Here is a 16369-nt window from a genome sequence, read left to right as displayed (position 1 = left end):
GGAGTTCAGAACTGACAAATAAGGTCTTAAATCCCCAAAGATGTAACATTTTAAGTGGTTTTGGGTTGGCAAAAGGGACCTTACACACAGTGTCACAATTAGGGTAAAGTTCCCAACTTAATTAAACAAAGATACAAAACATAGTTGGTTGGTCATCTGCTATGTCATTCTGCACAGGTGTTGCCTTGGCTACAGCTGTAACCAAATTAGGACCACATCCAACAAGATGGTGCCCATGTTGGACCACTGAGACAGTTAGATAGGGCCCTACACCATTTTCTTGAATACACACATGTTAGCTCTTGTGCTGGAGCCATCCCTTTGCAGCCTTGTGTGGGATGCACAGGGCTGCTGCCCCTTGGCCCCTCTGAATAGGAGCCATAGAATATCAGATGGGTGCCCAATGGCAGGCCTGGGAATTACATTAACTTTATCCATGCAGTGATGGTGCTGGCATTTTGCCTCACCTTTCAGAGCAAAGGACATTCAGCAACACTCTCCTGGGAAGCAGATTAACTTTTGTGAGTCACTGCTTTTCCATCTCATTTATGATTCATGACCTGGGCTATATTTTTAGCTTGTATTTATTTGGGTCTGAGAAGTGGGCTGGGTAGAAGTGTTGTTTGGAAACTTATGGAAGAATGAGGAGGAATTGGCATCACGCTTAAGCTTGAGTGGCCTAAAGTTTCATTATAATCATCAGATATTCTGTAAACATTTACTGAGATCCTACTATGTGCCATGTATGGTGCCAGATTCTAAAAAATGCAAGTAAACGAGACCCAGCTTCTGCCCACAAAGAGCCCACTGAATTGTGCGGGGAGAAAACTAACTATATCTCTGGATTTTAGTCATACTGAAGTCTTTGGTATTTTTGTAGCACCCCATATTCTTGCCCTTACCATACTATGCTATACTCATTGCCTGGAAATACATCCTCCAACCTCTCCTTAGTTGCCTTTCATGACTCACACCAGCATCTCTTCTTCTGAAAGAACTTTCCCAATTTCCTGAGGCTGGGTTGGAGCCCCTCCTACATGTTCCCCATAGCACCTTGCATCGCAGTGTTTATCACACTCCTATAAAGAGGAGTCTTGATTGAGTCCCTTCAGAGTAGTTGAGACTTACTCATCAGCTCCCCAAACTTGGATGCAGGTGGAACTGAAGAGGATCAGGAAGAACAACACTGCCATTCCAGTATGGTCACTGCCATTTCCTGAGCCCTTTCCATGTGCCAGTCACTCTGCTCAGCACCACACATGCATTACCATATTGGAACCTTGTAATAATCCTGTGGAACAGAGAAGCTATTGTCCTTATTTTATAGATAAGGGTGAGATGAGATGTAAAATGATTTGCCCCAGGTTTCACAGCTAGTACGTGCAAAGCTGAGATTCAAACACAGGCCTGCTTGACTCTCAAAGCCAATGTCCCTAGACTCTGGTATATACCATCTTCCCTTTTGTGGTTACTGTCATAGTCATGATAGACTAGGTAATTCTATTAACAAGCAATCCCAGCTTTCCAAAAAAGGTTTATTTCTTGCTTATACCATGTATCCACAGCACATTGGCTGGGGGGCTCTACTCTGGGTTATTCTCCCTTAGGGACCTGGATTGAGGTCCCCAATGGCAAGAGAAAGGATATATGAAAAACCACTCTCAAAGTGATAGTCTACTTGAATATTATTGGCCAAGTCAGGAGCTGCACCAACTTCAAAGGAACTGGAGAGGTGTGGCCCTACTATGTGCCAGGAAGGCAAAAAATTGGAAGTACTTGTAGAACATCCCTAATAATTCCCACATACACAAATAAAAGAGTTGAGGAAGCAGCTAAATGAAGACAAAAGGGAAGGATAAAGTGTCCAGAAGAATGCAGGTCTTCCAGGGATTAACAGAAAGCTTGCTTTTTAAACCGTAGGTCTCTAGCTAAATTGCTGTTGGGATCAATTATTCAGTTGTTCTTCCTGTAAGCAGCACTGTTAAGACTTCTCTTCTGAATGCATTAATGCTTTGACACAACCTGGGATTTCACTGGGTCCATCAGGAGAGCATCGGCAATTAGTATTACAAAAGCAGCTGATGTGAGTAGGGCCAGTATTCCAGTTCTCATTTTCATTATGAGGAACTAGTCTAGCCACTTTAGAGATTTTTTCCAAGAACAGTAGAAAACAGGATTCCCATCTCCTAGGGTTAGGCCTACACAGTGACAAAAATCTCTTAAAAGTTTCTTAGGAGGCTGGGACACAGCACTAACACTTGCTCCTTCTCACCAGGGACTTAGCTTGAAGCTATTGGGTGCAGCTTTTGAATCTCAATAAACATTAAAATGGAATAGTAGATACAAAGCCCTTAAGGAATTTCTGCAAAGAGCACATCGAGAATATTTTGGTGAAGGAGAATTCACCTTTGCACAATGCAATTCCTGTTTTCCAGCAAATGCAGAGGATGATTGACGTGGTGTGGAATGAAGCACAGTCCGTAGTGTCTTAGGTGGTGGCTATGGCAATCACTCTTCAAGCCACTTTGAGATTACATATCTGCCACCCACAGAGGATGGCTGGCCTTACTATTCTTCTTGATGCCCCCCAGCCCCCAAAATTGAATGAAAAGATCCAAATACTCAGGCTTTTGAACATGATGCAAAAGGAGCTGCCAGCAGGGTAGGTGTTTGGATTTTAAAAAACATATTCAATTCAATCAGCCAAAGTATATTTTGAGGGGCTGCTGTCTGCCAGGCAGTATCTGACTATTAGAGATAGAGCAATTTCAGCTCTTTGTTAACTTATAATGAGGGTTTGAGTGGGTGGGTGGAGGAGAGGCACAGTGTAGTATCTTTAATCGAGGGGTTTTTAGTTTTCTGAATTCATTTTCATTTTAAATATCTCCCCAGACTATACCCATCATGGAGCATGGGGCACTTCAGGGGTGTGGATAGCGGTAAGCGTCACAGGAAAAACTCCTACCTGACCCAGTTACCATGGGGGAATTGCTGTTAGCAGATGCCACATCGATAGGAGGCACTGATCTCTTCAGTCAGTGTCCAACATCACCATGAACTATCTTGTAGTTTTGAAAGATGCAGAGCTTGGAGTCTTCCCGAGATGGTAAACTTCTCCAGATCAGGGAGATAACATGACATTTCACAGCTTTAAGCATAAAGAGATCTGGGTTCCTCTCCATTAACCAGCTCTGTGGCCCTTGGACGGAACACCAAACCCTAAGAATTAGTTTTCCCATCTGTGAAAGGGGTATCATACACTTATTCAGAGTCTGTCTTAATTTTATTGCAAGGATCCAATGAGATAACACTGTGAAAACAGATGGTATAAATAAATCTCGGTGAAAAAGCACGTTGGTTGCATCGATGGCACTTCTGGCCATGGCCAGCAGCAGAAAGAGCTGCAGGCATCTCCATCCACGTGGGTATCAAGTTTTCCTGCGAGAGGTGGACAGGTCGTAGCCCTCCAAGAGTTCTCAGTGTGCTTCTTCTGCCAGAGGGATGACCTCCAGCTGGGCGACTGTATCTGTGCTAAGGTCTGTAGGCAGAGATGAAACCTCTCTCAGCTCAAGAAAATCCCTGTGTGTAAGGGGTTCTCAATGGGAGTAGGCTTGTTGGTATGCGACACAGCATAGCTGTCTCATGTGATGCGGATGGCTGTCATACTTTCCTTGCCCACAGACAACCGGTACTTGTTTTCAGATGAATTGGAAGTGTTCTTTGGCCAATTGTAGATAGCCCATATCCTAGTATATTAGAGTGTCATCAAAGTACCAACCAGACCAAGATCTTTATTGTTTATCTGGGCTTCTAGGACCCAAGACATTCTATTTGCAGGATCCTGAATTGTCCACTGTCAAAGAGAAACTTTTCTTTTGAATCAATTTAGTTTTTTTAAATTTTTATATATTTTAAAATTTTTAATGGTTTATTTATTTTTGAGAGAGAGAGAGAGAGAGACAGCATGAGCAGGGGAGGGTCAGAGAGAGAGGGAGACACAGAATCTGAAGACAGACGCCAGCCTCTGAGCTAGCTGTCAGCACAGAGCCCGATCCAGGGCTTGAACACACAAACTGTGAGATCAGGACCTGAGCTGAAGTCAGATATTTAACTGACTGAGCCACACAGGCACCCCCTGAATCAATTTAAAACTTCCCTTATGGAATTCTAAAATTCCCTGGGGGATTATATGTTTAAGACATTATCAGCTCTGCTTGCCTTGAGGGACTTTAAAACAACAAATGCCTTCTCCACCTGCTGTGGGCCAAGGAGTCTACTTAGTTGGGAAAGAGCATAGAGGGTGAGGGGTGGCCAAGGGTGCCGAGCTTTGCCCCCTTCCCAGCCCAGCTTTGGTTCGGCGGGGACTGTGCCGAGGCAGCTCTTGCTTTTGGAAGGACATGTGGAATACCCAAATTACTTTTAGAAGACTTCATCTTTGTAAACAGTGAGGACTCAGAGGGTTGAAATTTCTTGGTTGCCAAGACCCTGACTGCGAATGAATGAACAAATCCAGATAATCAGGCTTTTGAGCCTGGAGCAAGAGGAGCTTTCAGCAGGGTAGATGTTTGGATTTTTAGACATATATTCAATTCAATCAATCAAAGTGTGCATGTATGTAGTTGAAGAATAGTTAACCAGTTAACCAAAGTGTGTTATCTTGACGGGCTACCGTGGGCCACATGGCATTGTAGGTGTTGAGGGCAGAGCAGTCTTGGCTGTATGCTACTAACCTTCAGGTGGCAGTAAATGAACAAATACATGATGCTGTCAGCAATAAGCGCTCTGAAGAAAAACAAATACAAGAGAACAGAGAGAATGGTAGAGAGAAGGAGGATGTCAGCTGCTCTGTGCCCTTGGATGCAAGTTTCAGAAGTGCTATAGGATCTTCTAAGAAAATTAGTCTTTGCCAAGACAACTGGTGCCTCTTCCACTGAGGCCTATCTTCTTGTCTCACTGAACTCCCTCTCAACTTGCTCCTCAATATCGTTCCCTGTTCCAGAGGGGGGGGACCTGCAGCTCCACTGTCCACCTGCTCAGGTTTTCCTAAAACCCTTCCCCTCAAAGGGGAAGGACTTTCCATTCCCTTCTCAAATGACACACATACTGACTCAAACTTGGCACAAGAAGGGTTTTGACCAGCTTAACTTCAGGATTATTTTAACTGGCAACATATCCCTTTAAGAAGGAACACATTACAGATGGTCCAGTTAGGATGCAGGTTATTTTGAGACTTCCTGAATATCATTTCTTGGCTACTTCATTCAAATAAATCATTTATTGCACTGTAAGAGGTGCTGGGGATAATGATGACTAAGACTCACTCCCTGCCCTTGAGAAGCCCACGGTCCAGCTGTGGGTGTAGACGTTTAAAAAGATAAATTGCAGCACCACTGGGTGAGTGCCACCTTGGGGTGTGACCAGGAGGCTCTGGTAGCCCAAGGGAAGAGCAACGGACTCTGCCTCAAGAGTGCTGGAGGAGACTTCAAGCAACTTTAATGATTTCTGATTTCTCACTTATTTATTCATATCCATCCATTCATATATATTCCCTGCACAGTTTACACCAGGGGCACACATCGTCTTACAGATATTGTTTGTCTGACCTGTTATTGTTGCTTGGCAACAGCTTTATTAAGATGTAATCCATATACTGTACAATTCACCCATTTAAAGTGTACAATTATTTTTAGTGCAAATACCACCCATTTTAGAGCGTCAACAACCTCCCCCCCCCACCAAGAAACCCTGTACCGTTTAGCAGTCATGCCCCATCCTCCCAAACTTTCCAACCCTGTTTTCTAGCTCTATAGGTTTGTCTCCTCTGGACATTTCACATTAATGAAATCATATGACATGTGGTTTTTTATGACTGCCTTCTTTCACTTAAAATAATATTTTTCAAAGTCCATTTGTGTTGTAGCATAAATAAGTACTTCATTCCTTCTTATTGCCAAATGCTATTCCAATGCATGATATACCCTTTTTCATGAGCTGAAATCAAGAGCCAGACCCTTAACTAACTGAGTCATCCAGTTGCTCCTCATACGGTAATTTTAAGTTTAACTTATTTAGGAACTGCCAAACTGTTTTTCCTAGTGACCGTACCATTTTACATTCCCAAACCAGCGCTGTATGAGGGCTCCAGTTCTTCCACATCTTCACCAACACTTGCTATTTTTGGTACATTTGTCTTTTAAATGATGGCCATCTTCAGAGGGTATGTGGAGGTATCTCATTGTCATTTTGATCTGCATTTCCCTAATGATGAATGATACTGAGCATCCTTTTGTGTGCTTATTGGCCATTTGTATATTTTCTTTATTCAGCTTTTTAAAAATTATTGAGTTGTAAGAGTATTTTATATATTCTGGACCCAAGTCCATTATTAGATGTATCATTTGTAAATATTTTCTTCCATTTTGTGGGTGGTCTTTTCCTTTTCTTGATGGCGTCCCTGGAAGCACAGAAGTATTTAATTTTAATGAACTCCAGTTTATCTATTTTTTGTTTGCTTGTGCTTTTGCTATTATAGCGAGGGTCTTGAGTTTTTCCTATTTTATCATTTTAATGCTCACACATAGGTCTTAAACCCATTTTGAGTTTGTTTCTGCATAGGGTATGAGATCGGTGGTCCACCTTCATTCTCTTTGTAGTGTAGGTGTCTAGTTGTTTCAGCGCCGTGTGTTGTTCTTTCCCCGTTCGAATTATTTTGACATTCTTGTCAAAAATCAACTTACAGTGAACCTGAGCATTTATTTCTGGATTCTAATTCTATTCCTTTGATCTAAGTGTCTATCTTTATGCCATACCACACCTGTCTTGACAGTGTTGCTGGGTAGTAAGGTTTAAAATGGGACATGTGGGTCCTCTTTGTTCTTGTTTCAAGATTGTGCTGGCAATTCTGGGCCTCTTGAATTTCCTTCTAAATTTTAAGATTAGCTTGTCAATTTCTGCAAAGAAGCCATCTGAGATTTTGATAGGAACTGAGTTGAATCTGTAGATTAGTTTTGAGAGTTTTACTACCTTAACAATATCATCTAATCCATAAACATGGAATGTCTTTCCATTTATTATGATCTTCTTGAGTTTCTTTTAACAATATTTTATAGTTTTAAACATATGTTTTGCATTTGCTTTGTTAATTTATTCATGAATATTTTATTATTTTTAATAAAAAGAATTCTTATTACAGTGAAATTATTTCTTAATTTCATTTTTGGGCTGTTCATTGTGACCTGTTGGTTTTTGAAATTAGGAAACCTACAGATAAAGTCTATTTTCTGACTTCCTGTGAAAATTCAGATCTAGTTTTCCAGATAGCAGCAAAGGACTGGAATGAGGAGTTTGGGTTCTGTCTATTTTTAAGCCATTTCGTTTGTCTTCATCTGGCTTTCTTATATGTGAATTAATTCATTCATTAATATTTTAATGATTAAGCAATGAGTTTTTGACCTTTATGATTGTTCTTTTGGGAAATCTAAGTTACATGAGATTTAGATGAATAAGGGATTAATATTACCTAATTCTTTAATATGATAATTTTTACATATACATCCTATCCTTCCTCAAAAGGTATTTAAGCCAGGGGCACCTGAGTTGCTCAGTCGGTTAAGCATCTGACTTTGGCTCAGGTCATGACCTCATGGTTTGTGGATTAAAGTCCCACATCAGGCTCTGTGCTGATAGCTCAGAGCCTGGAGCCTGTTTCAGACTCTGTGCCTCCTTCACTCTCTGCCTCTCCCCTGCTCTCTCTCTTTCTCAAAAGTAAATAAACTTAAAGAAAAAGTTATTCCAGTCATATCTTACTCATTCGTCTCAGGAACATTGGTGAGCAAGGCTCTCCACTGGGGATACAAAGAAGAAACAGACACCATTCTTGCTTTAAAAGAGATATACACACATTAACAAAAAGTACCATATGGGCAGTTAGAGTTTTATAAAAGGTCTACTAGAAGTCCATAGAGTGTGCAGAGGAGGGCTTAGAAAAAGGATTGTGGTCAAGACTGTGGGTAAGGAAGAGGAAGAAGAGGAGGGGATTCATGAAGAAGTAACCTTTGCATGATGATCGCTGGGAACCTGTCCACTATGCTAAGAAATTTGAATCTTTTCCTGAGGACTGGTGTCTTCGCTAAAGGTGATTCTTGGACCACCTGTAGCAGAATCACCTGAATGCTTGTTAAAGTGCAGTTTCTCAGACCTATTGAAGAAGAATCTCTCAGAGCCCAGGAATCTGCTTTTTAAAATCTCCTTTTTAAGTTACTCTGGTGATTTTGAAGTTCTATAAAGTTTGAGAAACTCTGTTTGAGAATGCGGGACCTGTAAAGTTTTTAAGTGGAGTGGAGTAGGATAAGATACAGTGATATCATGCCAGACCTGAGTGTCAGTAAGGTGTCAACTGCACTGGGAAAAGCAAATTTAGAGGGTGTGACACCAGAGACTGTCATACTTGGGGTTATGTTCAAAAGTCAGCACTAGGGTGAAACTCAGGTCAAGAATACGTTGGGCAGTCCCTAAAATCTTCCACATCTGTGCTCCTGGACTGACAAAGGTCAGAATCAGTGTCTTATGTTTTTGTTTGTCTTTACAGGGAGGTCCCCTTTCCCTGGGGCAGTTGAGGTCAAAGATTAGTTTGGGGAGTAGGGTTTGGGGCTACGAGGTTGAACAAAGAGATTGTTGTCTTGCTTACTGCCAGCCAAATGGATATAGTTTATTTCAAGTACACTGAACATGATGTGATGCAACTGAGAAAAAGAGTGTCCCTCAATGAGGATGGTAAAAGTTGGGGCAGGAGGTAGAGTTTAGGGAAGAAGACAGGGCAGCTATGAGAGCTGATATGGAGTTTGAACTGATGGGGCTCAGCTCATGACTGGATGAGGGATTTGAAAGAAGGGGGACGAGCTGAGTTTTCTGGCTCACGTAAGTAGGTGGATGGTGACATGGCTTGTGACCAGAAATGTAAGTGGAGGAATAATGTGGGTATACTTCATTTGAGATGAAATTGGAATATTCAAGTGATTATACTGTCTGAAGCATGCAAAAGAACTTGCATTGAAAAATCTCTGTGCCATCAGTGCCCAGGTAATAATTGAAGGCATACATGGTAGAGACTGACTTTACTGGACTGGAGTAGAACTTGGAAATTGGAATTTCCTAAGCTTCTCTCATATTCTGATATGCAGTCAGGGTTGAGAACCAATGGCATAGTGTGAGAAAAAAAGGGACAATTGTTTAAAGAAAAGACAGGGGTAAAAATAAGGAAGTAGCCAATGAGACTAAGAAGGAACAGTCAGAGGATAAAGATGAGGAATCAGAGAATATGCTCTCATGAAAGCCAAGCAGGGAGAAAGGGTCCAAGGAAAGAAGAGTTGGTAGAGGTCAGCAATGGCAGTGCCCTAGGCAGGTGAGCCAGAGAACAGAAACAGTTCACTAGAGTGGACTATGAGAAGGTAGTTGGTTTGCTCAGGCAGTTTCAGTAGAGTCTTGAGGCCAGGAACTACTATAGTGAGTTGAGACATGCGTAGAAAGAAAGGAAGTGGAGAAAATATCTCAAGATTATGAAGAGAACGTCCTCCCTCTAATCCCCCTTTTTTTAGTGGGGAAAGCTAGAAGTTATTTAAAGGTGGCAGAAAAATGCTGCAGTGTTTTCGGGTCTCACTGGTGGCCTCTACTATTGTCAAACATGAAGGTCTCACCCTTGTCATATCACACTTAATTATATACTGTTCTTTAGTGTTCTTATGGTTTCAGAGTGTCATTCTTCCCTCTTATCAAATGCAGGGCCTATGCCCGATGCCTTCTCCTAACCAGTATTTCCCTATACCCCTAGCACAGAACCAGACATATTCTAAGGAAGGAATACTATATGCTATTGAAAAAAATTGGATTTAACCCTACTTAACAATTAATAAGCTGTGGTTCCTGGAGATTAAGGTAGATTTCATTAATTTTTTTAATTTTTAAATTATTTATTTTCAAGAGACAGAAAGAGACAGAGCATGAGCAGGGGAGGAGCAGAGAGAGAGGGAGACACAAAATCCAAAGCAGCCCTCAGACCCTGAGCTGTCAGAACAAAGCCTGATGTGGGGCTCGAACTCATGATGACATCATGACCTGAGGTGAAGGTGATGCTTAACCAACTGAGGCACCCAGATGCCCCGGCTTTATTAATTTTTAAACCCAATAATAATACTACCTACTTATTAAAAAAACTTAAACAATATAAAAGTGTGAAGTAAAAAGTAAAAACCTGCCTCTCCCATTTCCAGAGGTAATCATTGTTAATGGTTCCTTATGTGTCTTTCAGACATTCTTCCTGAGGATATAAGAATACATATCCTTTCTCTTCGGGTGATCTAGTAAAAGAGTCAGTATGAGCAGTTCTCCTAAGCGAGCTATCATTCCTCCTCTCCGAAAACCCCAGTAATGTCTTCAAAGCCCAGGATACACATAGCTATGAATAGGCTGTTCACCTCTCCCTGGGAGCAGGTGGTTGAGGCTCAGACAGTACAAAAATATTATTGTTGCCTTGGGGCATGAAGAGAGAGCATGGGTGGGGAGTTAGGTCAACTGTCTGTCAGGTGCTGAATGGGAATGTTGTCTGAGCACTGCTGGGCCACGCCCCTTTCCCACAAAGCTTGTACGCCTCCAATAAAGGTCTTTGGTGTCGTCTTGGGGTCATGAATTAGGGAGTGTCTTCTGTCTCACGTGCCACCTCTTGTGGTTGCCCAGAAGAAGCTGGTTTCATCCTGCTCTCAGCACTGTGGCTCCCAGGCTCATCTCATTGTTAACCTACCTGAGGAGACCAAAGGAAGAGTCAGTGGGAGGCAGCTCAATGACCCTTTCTGTTTTCTCTTTTCCTGTCATACGAGGCTAACCCACAGAGTCCCAGGGATGGGCTACAGACTTTGGAAGAAACCTGATTCAGTCTCACTGAATAAATGAAACTGAGCCAGGCACTTCCCTTTAATAGGCCTTAATGTCCTCCTCTATTAAATGGAATTAACAATAATGACTAAACTCATAGAAAGGGAAGATAAATTATCTCTTTCTTGATTCTCTCCTTATGAGGCTGGGTTTCTTAAGAACAGAGACCGTATCTTATTCAGATCCACATTTAATAATTGAGTGAGAGGTATTGTCATTCCCAGGTTAGATCTAAACCAACAAATGAAATTTCTCCTTCTTCAGGCCTCAACACTCAACCACTATCTGCTTATGTAGTCATCAGGTACCTAACGAAAGGAAGTGGATGGATTCCTTTTAAGCACTTTTCTCTCCCTGCTTCCTCATAGCAATTGGTTTTGCGTGGAATGGACTGTGGGAGTTCTTAGGAAGTCCAGCTGGGCTTCAGGTTAATTGTGAAAAATTAGGCACTGCTTCCTTTCCTTCATTTTGCCTAGAGTGGCTTCCTCAACATATGCCACTGGTGGAAAGGGAAATGTAGTCATTGTCATATCACCTCAGGCATGACTCCCGTTTCTTTAGAAACTTCAGTTTATCACAGTGAGGCTGGCAGAAAGTGTCATCTGTGCCATTGCTGACAGCCAAGGGTATGGAACAAAACAGGTTCGGTGAAGGAAAGGGGTTTGGAAGCAATGCCCGGGTCTGTCTTAGAAGGCAGCAAGGAGGGGTGCCTGGGTGGCTCAGTCAGTTGAGTGTCCAGCTTCGGCTCAGGTCATGATCTCATGGTTTGTGGGTTCCAGCCCCGTGTCGGGCTCTGTGCTGACAGCTAGCTCAGAGCCTGGAGCTAAATAATAACATTAAATAAATAAAACATTAAAAAAAAAGTCAGCAAGGAGATGGTTATTGCCACAAAGTGTGATTAAGAACAAAACCTTAGAAGATTCTTTCTCCCCCTGTTTTTCTCTCTCTCTTGCTCTCTCTCCACTAGAAACCCCTTTCCTCATTTTTAACCCAAATACCACCATTGGTGATTCATTTCACTGGACTGAGAATTGCCCCCACTATGACACTGTCCCTCACATGGGCGTTAAGCCTTATGTGTATTTGAGGAATAGAAAGAAGACCGATGTGGCAGTGAAATATAGGAGGGAATGACTCAGATGACATCGTGGAGGTAGGCAGGAACCAGAAAATGCAGGGTCTGGGGGTTTATAGTAACAAATTTGTTTAGATAGTAAATTCCAGGAGTTTTAAGCAATGGAAGGACATGGTCTGATGTATTTTTTTAATGTTTTATTTATTTTTGAGAGCGAGAGAACAGGAAGGGATGGGGTTAGGGCAGAGGATCTGAAGCAGGCATCTGCATTGACAGGAGAGAGAGAGAGAGAGAGAGAGAGAGAGAGAGAGAGAGAGAGAGAGCGCGAGCAAGCACACAAGTGGGGGAGGAGCAGACAGATGGAGGGTGAGAGAGAATCCCAAGCAGGCTCTATGCTGTCAGTGCAGAGCCTGATGCAGGGCTCAAACTCATGAACCCTGAGATCATGACCTGAGTCAAAGTCAGATGCTCAACTGACTGAGCTACCCAAGTGCCCCTGAGGTGTATATATATATTTTTTAATCACTCTCGCTGAAAATTTAGGTGGAAAAATGTGGGTGTTTGTTTATTTTTCCCAAAAGTGTGCTGGTTAGTATCACCTCATCTTAAATTGATGCTTTTCAGCTGAAGGAAAAGATGCCCCTCACGTCTGTACTAACACAGCCCCCCCGGGGGAGTTGGAGACTAGCCCAGACCCATGCCCTGCCTGTGTGGGGAGTTCATTCTCTCCAGAGTGAGGGTACAGGAATCAGAAGAGCATGAGCTACGTTCTGAACTAGAAGAAGACACTGAGAGGTGGAAAAAGCTGTAGCAGCCAGGGGAAAACAGGAAAACAATTTTTTTAGTGCACTTTAACATGGAGCTCGGACTCTTGGAATCTCCTTTCCTGATAGTTCTGAGATGGGCTTTCTGCACATCCCCTAAGTCTAGCTTTTCTCCCCTAAGAAGTCTTGCAGGTTATTGAACAGAACTCTCAAGACATCACTTACTTTCTCGGTATTCAAGCCTTGGAAAGTTAAGTGTGATTGTAATAAAGTGTTCAAAAATGTTTTTGTGTGTCAATACTGGAGACCCAAGAAGAATGTGACAAACAGGATTCTGACTGCGAATCGCCAGGTGATTGTCCTGGCCAGGGTCCTCTCCCCTGCACTAGGCGAGGCAACATTTGATAGATGCACCTGCTGTTAGGATGCTAAATCTGCAGAATTTGCTCAGAAATACTATAAGAAGTGTCTGGGGAGGCACCCCCACCCCCAGATCCTGCCATCTCTCCACAGAGCTCTTGCCATTTCCAAGCAGAGGGAGCCTGGAAGGCTTCCAAAGGAAAGCTAAACAGGAAGCATATAATTTCCAAGGAGCTGACAGATCACTTTCAATCAGACCGCTTGGCTCTCATAACATTTCCAAGCTCATTCTCAAAGAAACACTCTCCCTTGTCAGCTAAGGTTCTGCTAAGAGGATTTACTCCCACTGCCTCACTTGGCAAAGCTACACAGAAGACTACTAAGTCTGCATCCCTAGGCTTAATTCTTCTCCACCATTCCAGAATCCAATTTTCAACTGCAGGCTTGTCATTTCCTGGATACCCCACTGATGTCTTTCAGTCAACGGGTCCCAAACCAACTCATCATCTTCCCCTCTCCTGGTTTTCCTGTTTCTGTTAATGGAATCACTGTTCCCTCTGCTACCCTGGCTGGAAACATCTGAGTCATCCTTGACTCATCCTTCTCTCTTATTCTCTAGATCAAATCAACTGCCGAATCATGTAGTATCTATTTCCGTGATGTCACTTGAATTCGTCCCCTCCTTCCTACTGCCACCATCTCTCCTCCGTGTGGGCTCTCATTACTTCCCCCTTGACAGGCACATCCTCACTAATAACCTACCTCCATACTGCTGCCAATCTGAGGCTTCTCTCTCTCTCTCTCTCTCTCTCACTCACACACACACACACACACACACACACACACACACACACATACACACACACACACTCACACTGACCAACGATCTTTCTCTCATACCACAACCTGTCATGGTTCCCACTGCTGCCACAGGACATATAAACTGTCTTTTAGCTTATAAGACACAATTCTTTTTCTAAAACTCCATGTTCAAGGTAAATTTACTAATTCCTGGTGTAGGACATGACTCTTCCACCCTTTCTTAAACCCTTTTAGTAAATGATCTTGTGAAAAAAGAAAATCTTTTACTGATTTCTGTATTTATGCATTTATATGCTTGTTTTATCTCCTTAGAGGATTATCCATTGCTAAAGTATTTGCCTCACGTAACACTTGAGCACACGTAGGTACCCAGTGCTGTCCTAAGAGCATCACCTGTGTGGGAAAAAATGAACTCTCATAGCAGTTCTAATAGTATCTCCTATTTAATCAGCGACAAACTGAAGTGCAGAGAAGTCGAGTAACTTCCTGAGAGTCCATAACTAGTAAGTGGCAGAGGCAGGATTCACATTCATGCAGTCCGGCCCCATTGCCCATGCTCTTCACCAATGAACTCACATTGTCTTTGTTACCTGCATTCATAGTTTGGATTTAGTTGATATTTTAGAACTGAACTGAAACTTAAGGCATGTGTCCATTCATGGTCAGAAATATCAATGGTAGGCTGAGTGTGGGAATGTAACTTGATATCAGAAGCTGACTTAAGGTGTTTCCCAGGAAATCATTAGAGAAATGAGAAATGTCATCATGCTAACTTTTTTCCTACTTATTCTTTTTTTTTTTTTCTTATTCCAGTACATGGGCTGTATCGAAGTGCTGCAGTCAATGAGGTCACTGGATTTTGGCATGAGAACCCAAGTTACAAGGTAAGAGAACAAAAATAGGACGGACTTTTTAGTGCTGTGGTTTAAAGTCATAATAGTTTCTCCCTGCAGGAATTTCATGCAAGCTTTCAAAGTCACCATGGGCTTTTATTCGAATGGCTGGAAGGTAGAACATAGCCTAGTGACCTTGGGTGAGTGGCTTTATCTCATCATGTGAAAGATTTCCCAGTGGTGTGGTAGAGTGTCTGCATTCCATGTAAGAACTGATAAGATGATGCAGTCATAGAACTATCTGGTTTCCCAGGTACCAAAAGTATTTAAGATTATGTCTGGAAATTGAACATTATAGAATCTCAGACCTGTTGAAGAAGTGGCTGAAAAGAAGGCTGGGGAAGAAATTTCTGTACCAGAAATCCCCAGGTCTCCGCATTTACGAGACACGAGAACCTGCTTATCCTTGTCTGCGTCTTCCTCTCTGTATACGGTGAGCTGCGCGGAAGAGTTGGACCAGGGGAGCCTGAATCAGGGGGAGTTAGACAGTGTAGGGGAAGAACCAGAGTTATTATTACACAGAGTACAAGTCAGAGGCAGAAATACAAGGCCTGGTTCATTAAGGTCAAGTTCAAGGCAAGAATGGAAAGCGGAACAAGTGAGTGCTCAGACTGGTAAGTGGGATCATTGTGAGGTGAGAGCACTGGGTTGATATGAGTGACTTAGGATGAAACCTTGGGCATCTGCTCGAAGTGGTGCTACTGCGGGTCTGAGGGACCAGCCACGGGGTGCATGAGCATCTGTGGTTGTGGGCCACCTTTTCCAAAGGTGAATGTTCTCATTGTGAAGAGAGGATAACTCTTCCTAATACTCATCCCATGAAGTTGTAGGCCTAGACAAGGTGTCCTGTGGTTCAAGGTTTTGGGAAAAGGAATCCCACTGCTCTTCAGTAGAATGGCAGTATCCACCAGAATATTAAAAACCCCAAGAAGTCCTGTGCTGTAGGTCAAATATATCTATCTCAAGATTGTCTAAACTTATGTGGCCCCAGAATCCTTTTTTTAAATTTATTTTTTTAATGTTTTATTTATTTTTGATACAGAGAGAGACAGAGCATGAGGCGGGGAGGGGCAGAGAGAGGAGACACAGAATCTGAAGCAGGCTCCAGGCTCTGAGCTACCTGTCAGCACAGAGCCTGATGCAGGGCTCGAACCCATGAACGTTAGATCTGACCTGAGCCAAAGTCAGAGGCTTAACCGACTGAGCCACCCAGGCGCCCCTCAGAATCCTTTTTTAATGTAACAAATGAATATCCCATGTAACCCTAGCATTCCATGAAACACACTTTAGGAAAGGCTATTTTTTTCATGCTTTTCTGTATTTTCCAAATGTTCTAAGTAACCAAAGAGTATTGTTTTATACCAGTGCTCATCCCAACAATTGCCCATAGAGTATCATTATACCCAGAAAACAAAATTTAAAAGCCCAGCTCCTAGGCAGATGGTAGCTACACTTTGGTGAGCACAGCATAAAGTATAGATAAGTTGAATCACTATGTCGTACACCTGAAACTAATGTAACACTGTGAGTAA

General features: G+C 42.5%; 1 protein-coding gene across 1 annotated transcript in view; it reads left to right on the top strand.

Annotated features, from left to right (window-relative positions):
- SHC4 (SHC adaptor protein 4) overlaps positions 1-16369 on the top strand; it is a 121041-nt gene that overhangs the window by 22605 nt on the left and 82067 nt on the right. Inside the window, exon 2 of the mRNA XM_029951820.1 lies at positions 14758-14828. Within this exon, the coding sequence (XP_029807680.1) occupies positions 14758-14828 (71 nt within the window). The remainder of the gene's footprint in view (positions 1-14757; positions 14829-16369) is intronic.

Source organism: Suricata suricatta, chromosome 9 (genome assembly GCF_006229205.1).
Source record: "Suricata suricatta isolate VVHF042 chromosome 9, meerkat_22Aug2017_6uvM2_HiC, whole genome shotgun sequence".
NCBI classification, from domain to species: domain Eukaryota; kingdom Metazoa; phylum Chordata; class Mammalia; order Carnivora; family Herpestidae; genus Suricata; species Suricata suricatta.
The sequence above is the reverse complement of the archived record's forward strand: the minus strand, read 5'-3'. Positions and strand labels throughout refer to the sequence as shown.